The sequence below is a fragment of the Cetorhinus maximus genome, chromosome 8 (assembly GCF_964194155.1).
Source record: "Cetorhinus maximus chromosome 8, sCetMax3.hap1.1, whole genome shotgun sequence".
In the NCBI taxonomy this organism is placed as follows: Eukaryota; Metazoa; Chordata; class Chondrichthyes; order Lamniformes; family Cetorhinidae; genus Cetorhinus; species Cetorhinus maximus.
In genome coordinates, this window is record NC_135886.1 from 83,688,815 (window position 1) to 83,702,750 (window position 13,936).

The window sequence follows — 13,936 nt, forward strand, 5'->3', positions numbered from 1 at the left end:
ATCCGCATTATAAGAAGGATGTGATTGCATTAGAGAGAGTGCAGAGGAGATTTATCAGGATGTTGCCTGGGCTGGAGAGTTTTAGTTATGAGGAGATATTGGATAGACTGGGGTTATTTTCCCTGAGCAGAGGAGATTGAGCGGGAACATATTTGAGGTGTATAAAATTATCAGGGGCATAGATAGGGTAGACAGGGAGGAAATTTTCCCCTTAGTGGAGGGATCAATAACCAGGGAGCATAGATTTAAGGTAAGGGGCAGGAGATTTAGAGGGGATGTGAGGAAAAATGTTTTCACCCAGAGGGTGGTGGGTATCTGGAACTCACTGCCTGAAAGGGTGGTAGAGGCAGAAATCCTCATAACATTTAAGAAATATTTGGATGTGCATTTGCGATGCCATGGCATATATGGCTACGGGCCTCGTGCTGGAAAATGGGATTAGAATAGTTAGGTACTTGTTTGGCCGGCTCAGACTCGATGGGCCGAAGGGCCTTTTTCTGTGCTGTAGACCTCTATGACATGTGACTCAAAAGCCACAGCAATATTGTTGACTCTTAAATTTCCTCTGAAATGGCCTAGCAAGCCACTCAGTTGTATCAAACTGCTAAAAACATCTAAAAGGCATGAAACTGGACTAACCACCTGGCATCGACCTAGACACTGGAAACAACAACAGCAAACTCAGCCCTGCCAAGTACCCCTTACTAACAGCTGGCGGTGTGTGTCAAAGTTGGGAGAGCTGTCTTAGACTAGTCAAGCAACAACCTGACAGTCATACTCACGGAAACATACCTTACAGAAAACATCTCAGACACCACCATCACCACCTCTGGGTATGTCCTGTCCCACCAGCAGGACAAACCCAGCAGAGGTGGCAGCACAGTAGCATACAGTCAGGGGGGGGGACTTGCCCTGGGAGTCCTCAACATCAATTCGCGACCATATGAAGTCCAATGGCATCATGTCAAGCATGGGCAAGGAAACCTCTTGATGATTACCACCTATCACCCCTCCTCAACTGACGAATCAGTCCTCCTTCATGTTGAACATCACTTGGAGGATGCACCAAGGGTGCAGGATATACTCCGGGTGGGAGGCTTTAATGTCCATCACCAAGAGTGGCTCGGTAGCACCACTACTGACCGAGCTGGCTGAGTCCTAAAGGACACAGCTGCGAGACTGGGTCTGTGGCAGGTGGTGAGGGAACCAACAAGAGGGAAAAACATACTTGACCTCATCCTCACCAACCTGCTTGTCGCAGGTGCATCTGTCCACGACAGAATCGGTAGGAATGACCACCACACAGTACTTGTGGAGACGAAGTCCCGTCTTCACGTTGAGGATGCCCTCCAATGTGTTGTGTGGCACTATCATCATGCTAAGTGGGATAAATTTCAAACAGATCTAGCAGCTCGAGGCTGAGCATCTATGAGGCACTGTGGGCAATCAGCAGCAGCAGAAATGTACTCGACCACAACCTGCAACTTCATGTCTCTCCATAGCCTGCACTCTACCATTGCCACCAAGACAGAGGATCGATCCTGGTTCAATGAAGAGTGTAGGAGGGCATGCCAGGAGCAATGTCAGACATACCTAAAAATGAGGTGTCAACCTGGCGAAGCAGCAACACAGCAATGTGGAAAATTGCCCAGGTATGTCCTGTACACAAAAAGCAGGACAAATCCAACCTGGGCAATTACCACCCCAGTTTATTCTCAATCATTAGTAAAGTGATGGAAGGGGTCATCAACACTGCCATCAAGCGGCACTTGCTTAGCAATAACCTGCTCACTGATGCTCAGTTTGGGTTCTGCCAGGGCCACTCTGCTCCTGACCCCATTACAGCCTTGGTTCAAACATAGACAAAAGAACTGAACTTCAGAGGTGAGATGAAAGTGACTGCCCTTGAAATCAAGGCAGCATTTGACCGGGTGTGGCATCAAGGAGCCCTAGCAAAACTGCAGTCTATGGGCATCGGGGGAAAACTCTCCTAGTACAAAGAAAGATGGTTGTGGTTGTTGGATGTCAATCATCTCAGTTCCAGGACATCACTGCAGGAATTTCTCAGGGTAGCAGTGTCCGAGGCCCAACCTTCTTTAGCTGCTTCATCAATGACCTTCCTTCCATCATAAGGTCAGAAGTGGGGACTTGGACAATATACAGGCTTGGGCTGATAAGTGGCAAGTGACATTCACGCCACACAAGTGCCAGGCAATGACTATCTCCAACGAGAGAGAATCTAACCACCGCCCCTTAACTTTCAATGGCATTACCATCACTGAATGCCCCACTAACAACATCCTGGGGAGGGGGGGGTGTGTGTGTGTGTGGTGGTGGTGGTGGTTACCATTGACCAGGAGCTGAACTGGACTAGCCATATAAATACTGCGGCTACAAGAGCAGGTCAGAGGCTAGCAATCCTACGGCGAGTAACTCACATCCAGATTCCCCAAAACCTGTCCACCATCTACAAGGCACTAGTCAGGAGTGTGATGGAATACTCTCCACTTGCCTGGATGAGTGAAGCTCCAACAACACTCAAGAAGCTTGACACCATCCAGGACAAAGCAGCCCACTTGATTCGCACCCCATCCACAAACATTCACTCCCTCCACCACCAACGCACAGTGGCATCAGTGTATACCATCTATAAGATGCATTGCAGGAACTCACCTTGGGAACTCCTTAGGCAGCACCTTTCAAACCCATGACCACTTCCATCTAGAAGGCCAAGGGTAGCAGACACATGGGAACACCACCACCTGGAAGTTACCCTCCAAGCCACTGTGAGTGTTCCTACAGCACATGGACTATAGCGGTTCAAGGCGGCAGTTCACTACCACCTTCTCAAGGGCAATAAATGCTGGCCTAGCCAGTGAGGCCTACATCCCAGGAACAAATAAAAAGTCCTCAAACCACATTAGCCTCATAGAAAATCACATTTAAAAGGTTGCAGCATTATAGCATTAAAAGGAAACACAGGCATGAATTTGCTGCTCTCTCAATACAAAATGGATGTTATTGATATTGGGATTCATAATAGACACATGAAAAGCATTCACACTAGGCAAAGAACCTTCATTGATCCTTTGTTTGACCCTCATTTTACATTATCATGAAGAGTTTGATTAGAAATCGCAAAGCAAAGAACAAATGCTTTTGCAGGCTAGTTGTGCATCGTTTCTTCCATCAGTGAAATGGACATGGATGTTTAGAAGTACAGACAAAAGAGGACACTCATGGAAATAAAGGTAAACCACACATCAGAACTCTGTAGCTACAAGCAAACCAAACTAATGTCAAGTCCTATTTTTAACTTTACAAATTCAGCTTTTAATTATCTGAATGCCTTAAAAATTATTAGTGAGCAAAAACAAAGTTGGTACCTTTGAAGTCAAGTCAATGTTAAATTTCCTGCCGTCCTTTGCAATCTGCGAGTAAGTCAGTTTTTTTGCTTCTTTCTTCACTTCTTGAGCAGAAGCATCAGTAGTTTGGTCTTTATTGTCAGCTTCCACCTCAACTGAAGGCATATTGTCAGTGATTTCCTTTGTGGCCAGGCTTATTTCCGTGGCTGTGGATGAAGGGACATGGCCAGGACAAGGTTTGTCCTTCTGCTGAATTTTTTCAGAAGAAACTTCCTCCTTTGTTGAGAGTGGAGAGTCTTGATCCTCGAGATTTTCTAGAGGAGATTCTGCACCACCAATGCTTGTAACTTTACACGTTTGATTTTTCTCATCTTGACTGCCCAATACTGCATTCTCTATTGCAGTGTTGGAATCCACATTAGTTTGCTTATTTTCAAGTGCTCCTATTTCAACAACGTTTTCCTCTGTAGCTGTGCTATCAATTGGAAAAAACAATGCAAATCAGAAATACCATAAGATGTAATTTTATCACCCTTCTTTCCGGTAATTAAGATGTTAGGACAGGATCAAATAACTAAAAGGTAAATTAGAACAGATATCAGGAAATTCTTCTCAACATGTGAGTAACACATGGAATGGACTCCTGGTGTTTAGTAGTAGTAAAGTTATAGAATCATTTAAGAAATAATTGGATACTGCAATGGAGGGATGAAGCACAACGAGCCTAGTGGCCTGCTCAGTTTGTAATTATCGTGATCTTAATAAACTTACTTTGCAACAGGGGGAAAAAAATCAAGATGACCTCTCCAGAACTTGCATGCAGTGAACGAATGAGCTGTGACTGCCTCCAAACTTTGCACTACAAAACCACCACAACCCCAGATGCTCCCCCCACCTCACTGTGTCTCCCCAAAACTCCCACTCAGTTCACGTGGACAATGGGAGACACAGGATAGATACCTTCATAGAATCAGTGAGTAATTTCAAGTGAACCAAGCATGAGGCATTTTAAATCAGATATTGGGAAGGAAGACAAGAATTATTTTGAAGTTTATTTTTCGGATACAAAGAGGGAAGACCACCAATTCAAAAAGACAATTCATCATTTTTCATTTAACCACTACACACAGGAATACACCAAAGCAGGAGTTCATGTTACATCCTTCTTCCAGAATACACCTTGATAAAAAGGCGAAAGCTTGGAAACTGTCAACCTTGAGAGTCAAGACTTAAAGCCTTCAGACATTGATTCACCAAGGTATTCATTGCCCAGCAGAATAAGCTTTGGTTTTCCTTGGGAATTTCTTTGCCAGTTGATTTAGAACATAATGGTATACAACTGTCAACTCAATTATTATTTTACTTGGAAATTAGGTCTTTTGAAATAAAACAAATAACCTGAATTATATTACATCTTTTGTTTCATCAACATATGTCAGGAGTGATTGAAAAGTTTTATTCTCACATTGATATTTCAGGTGTGTGGGATCAGTAAAACAAAACGATCAAGGTAGGTTTCAAGTGCATCAAATGGAAGTGCTAATATGGTCAAAACCTTGGGAAGACTTACAAGCTGATAATCAACCTGTTTGATCACGTTAAGAAAGCACCTTTCATGACCATCAGGTAATGTGGTGGAACTTAAACCCGGAGCTTCTAGCCCAGAGGCAGGGATGCTACCACTGTTCCACAAGACCTCCGGTGGTGGACCGAGGTAAATTTAAAAAAAACCCAGAACTTATGCAATATAAAAGAGTATACAAAACAATGAGTTTAGATCAATGTGAAACGAGATGCATGCAGAACTCTTTATTTCAGGTAAAGCTCGTTAACATAGTCCGCCTTATACAATGGCTTTCCCAGGTTAAGTGTCATTCATTAAAATTAGGATTTCATCTATCAGTTTTATTTTCCCAGCTCATTTGGAAGGATATAAAAATTGAGTATCTGGCACCAAAGCCATCCCCTTACAACATTCACATTCAAATCTGCTCATACCTTGCATTCAGTATAAAAAGTACTTAGCATTTTTTTTAAAAAGGGAGTAGAGGAAGAGAGGTACAGAGGCATATGAAAGATACAGCCAGGCAACTAAATTGGATACTTATCTTAAGTTTAACCCCTCATGACTGCTGAAAGCAGAGAGACCGAGAAGTAGTTCTTTGTTGCATTAGATTTACGTGAATCAAGATCAAATACACACATAGAAAGGCTGAAGAAAGAGATGTGAAAGCTTTTCGACTTGCACTCATCAGGACACTTTGCAATACCAATGAGGAGAAAGCAACAATTTATACTGTATGAGAATACAGTGCTGATTGGTTGCAAAGTGGACTAATTGGTAGAGGCGTTGCAATGGAGAATTCACCAATGGTGACTGACAGTTAACTGCCGAGCATTGTTTGAAATTTAAACCAGGCAGCTTGGCCCTGCTTGGTCAGGGCATTTCCGAGTAATGAGTCAGCGAATGGCTGTCACTTGTTTTGTTTAGCTGAAATAGGTGCAATGTGTGTACATGTTCTTTCTGTCTGCAAAGAACAGGGCCCTGTCTACTAATATATGTAGTTTCTAGTACACGCAAATGCGCCACACTGCAAGCCCGACTGACAATCTTAAATTGGTTGTCAGCGTAATTCTTAGCATGCTGAGGATTATTTAGCAAATTGTTGTCCAATCGCAGAATCACATCTAATGTTGGAAACTGTGTTCTGAGTTTTTCAAGCATGGGCTGGTTGGGTATGGTCTATTCCTTGTCCATTGTGAACAGTGGCTGGGATTTGCTATTTGATACAATCTGCCAGTCTTTGGGATGTATGGCCTACATACTTAAAGCTTGGCTATATCAACAAAATGCACGCCATTCTTAATTACGGGTCCAAATTCGTATCCATTGGACCTGCCGCTCATCATGATCGGACTGTCTTGCTCGAAAGTAAGCTAAAAAAAAATACGCTTGCTGAACTTGTGTAAGAGCAATGAGCTGCCATGTGATATACATGACAGGGTTCTTCCTGATGGCTCACTGCATTTGTGTTTGTATGGGCCGCCCAAATGATGTCCCTTTGCACCCTATCTTATCTATGATTAGTTCTGCCAATGAATTGGCCAATTGGTCTTATTGACAACCTTGTAAATAGCACCTGAGCCATTTGCTCAACTTGCAAGTTTGATGCTGAAATAGGGCACATCAAAGACATCGAAAGATAATCGCCACCCTCATCAGAACATTTCGCGTTGTATATCACACAAACTCATGAACTATCAAGGCCATCACTTTTGGCCTTGAAAAGTGCCAGTCTACCCAAGATTATGCTGGAAGGGCAAGGTGTCTCAAAAATTTGAGCAACAGGTGAAGCTAGTTGTTTCACAGAGCTACTCTGCAGCAGCAATGAGTGTTATTCACCACTAACAGGATGCTGCCAAGAATAGATTCTACATATCACACAAGTGAGTAACGTGGTATATGATTTCAGTGCCAGTGTTATGCTAGCTATGTGGCCATACATCCCAAAGACTGGTTGATCGTATCAAACAGCATGTCCCAGCTGCTGTTCGCAACGGGCAAAGTACAGACCTTATCCATCCAGCCCGTGCTTGCAAAGCTTAAGCAGAGTGTCTAACATTAGATACGATTCCGCAATTGGCCAACATTTGCTAAATAATCTTCAGTGTGCTTAGAATTATTCTGACAACAAATTTAAGATCGTCAGTCGGTCTCACAGTGCGGCATATTTGCATGTACTGGAAGCTACATATATTAATATACAGGGCCCTGTTCTTTGCAGACAGAAAGAACATGTACACACATTGCGTCTGTTTCAGCTAAACAAAATAGGCGACAGCCATTCACTGACTCATTCCTCAGGGCAATGCCTTGACCAATCAGGGTCAAGCTGCCTGGTTTAAATTTCAAATAATGCTTGGCAGTTAAGTGTCAGTCATCATCAATTGATGCATTTTCCAGGGCAATGCCTGGACCAGAGTCCACTTGTCAACCAATCAGCACTCTCTTCTCATACAGTATAAATTGTTGTTTTCCCCTTATATTGGTATTCTTGCAAAGTGTCTTGATGATTGCAAGACAAAAAGCTTTGACACATCTCTTTTTTCAGTAATACTCAAGTTCTGCACTACAAAACGACTAGATAGAAAAGCATATTTCATAAAGGTAAATGTTTCTCACATATTAAGCTGCATTTTGGGGTTGTGGAGACTTCAGCAACAGGCGGCAAGTTGCTGGGTAAAATAAAAAGGGAAATCTGCAAATATCAACAGAGGAGACTCGAAAATTTGACAAAACAAATATCTATTTGCAATTAAAAAGAACAGAAAGAAACTTTGTCTAATGCAGGAGCATGGTCTTTATGAAAAGAAAATTAAGCTTTATTCCTGTCTGAAAAGAAAGAACAACAATACCATGCCAAAATAATTTGAAGATGCATTTCAAAGTTATTTACATGACAGTACCGGTGCCTACTATAGTTTTGCTAAAACTTTTAATGCAAACAGTGCCATTTAAACAACTAGCTAGTACTCTACTCAAAGAAACAAATACAGTAAAGTCCCACTTTTCGCGGGGGTTACGTTCCCACAATATCTCACGAATGGCAAAATCGCAAAGGGGGAACACGTTTTTGAGTGGGATTCAATTAGATCTGTTCTAGCCATGTAAGGGCAGTACTGGACTCTCCAGCAAAACGTGGTGCAGTACCTGTATAGGACAGACGGGGGAGCCTCGGAGCATAGTGTCATTGCTCTTAACAAGAGATTACCAAAGCATGGATTCCTTGAATTCTTTCTAAAGTGTTAGAATTATACGGGTGGGAAAACTAGGGGACAGGTTTATAAAACACATAGGCAGAGAGTTAGGTTAGATGCTAGTGAAGATTTAAAATTGAATAGAGCCGTTATTGTAGCTCTGGATGCTCCGTCATGGCTGCCAGCTCCCCGGGAAAAGAGAGAGAAAAAACCGTGGATAAGTGAGCATTGCTCACAAGATGGGCAATGCTGTCTACAAAGTAAAAAGCGTGGGTTAAGTGAATTTGTAAACAAGGAAGTCGCAAATGGAAGGATTTGACTGTAAACTTAAAAGTCAAGTAATGTTAATAAGTAGAAAGCATTTATTGATATCATGCTTTAATTTAATTGAATATTTCATCACAGAACACAAAGCTAAAGTTGAAGTAGCTAAACATTAAAAACTCCGTAGCAACTATTGAGGTTTTCTTTTAAACAACTGCAGAAACCAGAATGCTGTCATGGATTTGTGGATTCATTAGTAGAAAAGGCACTCAGAAGGCTCTCTAGTCAAGTAAGAAGAGAGTCTTGCTGCAAACATACAAGACCAGGAAGTTCATCTCAGAGATAGTGTGGAAATGAAGAATTGTGCACTTACCTCTGGCAATTATAAAAGCAGAGTGAGCTCTTTCATGTTTACATGTGAGTTCGTGAGTGTGAACGTTTGGATCAGTGTTAAGAAAATTATGAGGCAAGCTAATCAGCTGAGCTCAGTGAAGATTGAAATGCTTCAAAGAAATCTACACAATTTAACTGCACTTTTAGATGATGCAATGCACCTAATTACAAAATATTCTTTTGCTATTGTCATTTTTTAACCAAATGTGGCAATGCTATTGGAGTTGAGACTAAATTTTAATAACTTTAACCCTGTGAACCTTTTAACTTTTATTGGAAATAAAGAGCATTACATTTTGAAAAACACACCTTACAAAGCAGAAGACTTCCAAATTTTCAATGGATTTATCCACCTGACCAAGTTGAATGGCATCTTCCTCTTCTAGTATCTTGTCTTTCCAGCTAACTTCTGCATTGCCAGAAGTCTGTCCCTGATATAGGGTTTAAAATCAAATGAATGGAAAGTCAGAATAAATAGAAAAGCAGCTACAGTACCTAGGGTGCTTATAACGTAAAGTCATCTCATCTTAGATGCCTACAATTGAAGGCTTTCATTATCATCTGATGTGGTTCACTGGTAATATATTAATTAACTTATTTTACTAATTAAAAGTTAAGCAAAACTTTTTCAATCGAAAATCACTATAATATTCAACTGCACATTATTTCCAGGCCATAGTTTTAAAAATGCAAGGAATGAAAATTTATCAATAAGCGATACATTTTTATGTTTTTTTATATTAGAAAATGTCAAGATTTTAAGTTTTTTTTTAAAGAGATGGAACAAGGCAGCCTTTTCACAAAAACTGTAAACTTTTTTCCTCAGTTTATTTACATGGACTCTCATTGAAAAAATATCAAGGGCATGCAAGATAGTACATACAACATTTTAATGAAAGGAAATTTGTGCTTTAATATGAAGAACAAAAAGGTCAGGAGGATTATATATACACACACAGTTAGCCATGAACAAAAGGAAGCATTATTGCTAAAAATATCAGCATTTTTTTTGTTTTGGGCACATAGCCATTATTGTTGCACGGATGCATCATCATCTGGAGGTCATTCCTTCAAACCATCAGCGCCAGAAACTAAAATTAACCCCACTTGCCAATTTGTTATGCGAGGGATTCAATGACTTTCAAGATGATTGCCGTTATTCTTAAAATAAACAAACTTTAAAAAGTAATTTTAAATGGATTTTTCACATAGTCAGATTACATTGCAGCTCATCTTGGAATAACTTTTCACTTGTTAATTTCTGGTTCGCAGCACTCAAACAGCCATTTTCAGGGTACAGAATAACACTAACAGGAAGTGCAAGAATGTGCATTTACATGGCACCTTTATTGTAGCATAGCACCCTTGTATGCATCACAGGAATGTAACCAGAGGAAAAAAAAATGGCACCCAGCCAAAGGAGTCACTAGGACATGTTAAAAAATCTAGCATAAAAGGCACATTGGCATGTGTGTCAAATTTTAACTTTTAAGCTCATTTTATATCATAAGTACACAGGAGGCTATAATGCATTCTTTCCATATCTCCAAATTTTCAATGTCAGACATACAATTGTTTGAGAGCCTGAGTGTTGCACGACTAATCTGTGATAAGCCATTACTTGGAAAGCAAATTATCAGATATAAATTCCATTTTCTGCACTCAATTTAGGTGTTTGCGTAAGTCTGACTACTGTCAACATAGCTTATTTTTGGAGAAAGACAGGAAGGTAGAGAACAGATCATATGGGTCTGGTAGTTTCCAATTTATTGACCTGCAGCTAAAGCACAATTAGTTCAGGTTTTACATCTGTTTTTGCAAATCATTTCTCCTCATTTTCCCCCCAGTTGGGCTAAATGTGAAAGAACTGGCTAACAGATCAATGTTGTATGAGCCAGCATCACACATTCCCAGGATAGCTAGGAAACCAAATTCATAGAGAAACTCTAATCTATCCCAAAACTACTTACTTCAATGTGAAGTTGGACCATTTCTTGTAACTGACCTACAAGTTCTGTGCAAAACTACCAATTTAGTATTCATAGACACAAGACTATTGACACTTTAGTACTGTGAGCCCAGATCTAGTTGGAACTGCGTTAACATTGGCCAAAATTAATTAAGTAGAAGAACTTGTATTTATTTATCACCCCACCACTTGAAATATTGTAGGATACCTCAAAGAAAAAGATGAGGATACCGAATTGGGCTAGGAACAGAAGAACCAAAAGCATGATTGAGGAGATATGTTTTTAAAAGAGACGGAAGTGAGAACTGGCAATGTAGGGTGATTTAAGGAGAGAATTTCAGATGGCAGTAGTATAAGTGACTGAAGGATCAGTGAAGCAGCTTTCTAGTAGCAGCAGTGCTCTAGAACAGTGTCTAATTCAATCAATCGCTCTGTACCATTGTTTTGAAAGACCTCAATGAGCATCAATAGAGTAGACAAAGCAAGAGACAAGCAACAAGCTAAAAGTGGAACAGCAAATGTTTGCTGTAACATACAGATTGAATCCAACTCTACTTCAGTGGTGGTCAAGATAACAGAGGATTAGAAAACAAAGAACTTTAAATCAATATCTGTCTGAGGGATAGAAAACGCATGGAGTTTGGAAATGGCGGAAGTGATGAACAATCTAGTACATGCAGTAACACAGACTTAAAGTTTTGGATTAATAGAAGTTTGCCAGCTGTGGGGAAGAGGTGGCCAGTGAGCAGGACATTTGAAAGTTGATTATAAAAATAAAGTAGGTGTGATTGTGATTTCTGTGACTGCGGGTGAGAGGTAAAAATATAGAGGAAGTTCTGGAAGTGGAGAAATGCCATTATAGCAACTATCTTGAAGTTTAATAATCAATCTGTATTAGTGGTGGTTGTATACGAAAGGAGTATTTAATTTGAGCAATCCATACTGTTGCTTAGAATGCACTATACAACAGTATCCATGAACCCTGCAGATCTGAGATCTGTGACAAGCCCGAAAAGAAAAGGGAAGTTTACCTTCGCTGTGTTAATGTCAAAGAAGAAAGCTATGAGGAGGCAAATATTACCGAATACAATGGTTGGGTAGTGTATTGGAACCAAAGGGGTTCACGGGGGGAATTTGGGAGGTCAGAGCTCACTGGTAATTCAAAGAAGATGCAAGGCTTGAACATATTCCTTCGTTTGCGGAAGATGGGTGCCTACTTGTGAATGCATGTCGCTTCTAGCATGTGTAAATGAGCCATGTTATGAGCTCAACTGATCATCTTAAATTGGTGGTTAGCATAGTTATTAGCCCACTCTGGATTGTTCATCAAGTGCTGCCCAGTCATGGAATCACATCTAATAGTAGAGTTTTTGTTTTGGGTTTTGTAACTGTGGGCTGGTTGAGTGTGGTCTGTACTCTTCTCATTACAAATAACTGAAGGAACATGCTAACTTGATCAGCCAATTACTGAGATGTACAGCCTACATACCTGTCACTGCACCGGCACTGAAACTCACACACATTACATAGTTGTGTGGTAGGCAGAATGTCTTTTTGGACTGCTGGCAGCATCCTGTCAGTGAAAGCTACCACTCGTGTAGCCACTGCAAAGTAGCAATGAAATGGCTTCTTTAACCTGTTGTTCAAATTTGTTAGATACTTTACCTTTAGAGGGTAATCTGAGGTAGACCCAGCAGTTCAGATGTCAAAGTGGCAGCCTTTGGCCCATTTGCGAGTTTGCACGATACAGAGCGAACAATGATCTGATCAGTTTAGCAACTGTCTCACAGGACAGCTTTGATGCATTCAAGCTTGCAAGGTGAGCAAATGGCTAGGGCCCTATTTACGAGATTGCTGATAAGGCCAATCTTATAGCACTTGGAGATATATGAATCCCAACGTGTATATTGACCAGTGAAGGTCGTCTTGCAGTAGACAGTAGTGGAGAACACAAAGGATTTTTGAATCACTAGGGAGCTTGGAAGCCTGTAGCTCCCCGTTGCTTTCTCCATGCCAATGCCTCGGTTAATCAAAGTTGACTTGCCAACCAATCAGCACCCTTTTCTCCTGTAATATAAATTGTTGCGATTGTTTGAAATTTGACATTCTTGTCATGATGAAGGCAAGATGAAAAGCTTCGGCAACCTGTATCTCTTTTTTTTAAGCAATATTCAAGTTCTGTACTACCACGTGACTGTGCTTCAATACAGATAACAGTTGAGCGATATTTTTAAACTTGAAACCTAATTTGTTAAATAAAACACAATAAAGATGGCAGGAATGGTGCTGTGTTGCAGCTGTAGCATGTGGGACTGATGGACACCAGTGTGATCCAAAACAACCACATGTGCAGTGTCTGTAGTTTGAGGAACTTTGGCTCAGCTTTGATGAGTTGGAGTTTGAGCTTTGGACATTGCGATGCACCAGGGAGGGGAAAAGTTATCTAGGCACTTTGTTCCAGGAGGCCGTCATATCCCTTCAGGTAGGTACTTTTGACTTGGTCCATGAGGCATTTTCAAGTTGGTAGGCTGTGACTAGTGGAGTGCTGCAAAGTTGAGGGCTGGGATCTCAGCTATCTACAATCTATATTAATGACTTAGATAAAGAGACAGAGAGTAAGGTACCTAAGTTTAGTGACGGAACAAAGTTGGTGGGAATGCAAGTTGAGGAAAACAAAGAGGCTGTAAGGAGGTATAGACAGGCTTAGTGCGTGGATAATAAAGTGGCAGGTGGAATATAATGTAGGGAAGTATGAGGTTATTCACTTTAGTCACATGAATAGAAAAACAGAATTTTTTTTAAAAAAAGGCATGAAACTTGTTAATGTTGATGTTCGGAGACTTGGATGTGCTCATATAAGGAACACAAAGTTAGCATGCAGGTGCAGCAAGCAATTAGGAAAGCAAATGGCATGTTAGCCTTTACTACAAGGGGATTGCAGTACAAAAATAAGAAAATCTTGCTACAGTTGCATGGGGCTTTGGTGAGACCACACCTGGAATATTGTATGCACTTTTGGTCTCCATATTTAAGGAAGGATATACTTGCATTGGAGGTGGTGGTTCATTAGACAGTCCCTAGGATGAGAGAGCTGTCTTATGATGAGAGGCTGAGTAAATTGGGCCAATATTCTCTGGAGTTTACAAGAGTGAGAGGTGATTTAATTGAAATATTCAAGATTATGAAA

At 40.8% G+C, this 13,936-nt stretch overlaps 1 protein-coding gene across 1 annotated transcript in view; it reads right to left on the bottom strand.

Annotated features, from left to right (window-relative positions):
* The window catches only part of chm (CHM Rab escort protein), a 141,978-nt gene that overhangs the window by 86,705 nt on the left and 41,337 nt on the right, over positions 1-13,936 (bottom strand). Inside the window, exons 4-5 of the mRNA XM_078547217.1 lie at positions 9,090-9,211; positions 3,387-3,840 (exon numbers count right to left, since the gene is read on the bottom strand). Coding sequence (XP_078403343.1) covers positions 3,387-3,840; positions 9,090-9,211 — 576 coding nt within the window. The remainder of the gene's footprint in view (positions 1-3,386; positions 3,841-9,089; positions 9,212-13,936) is intronic.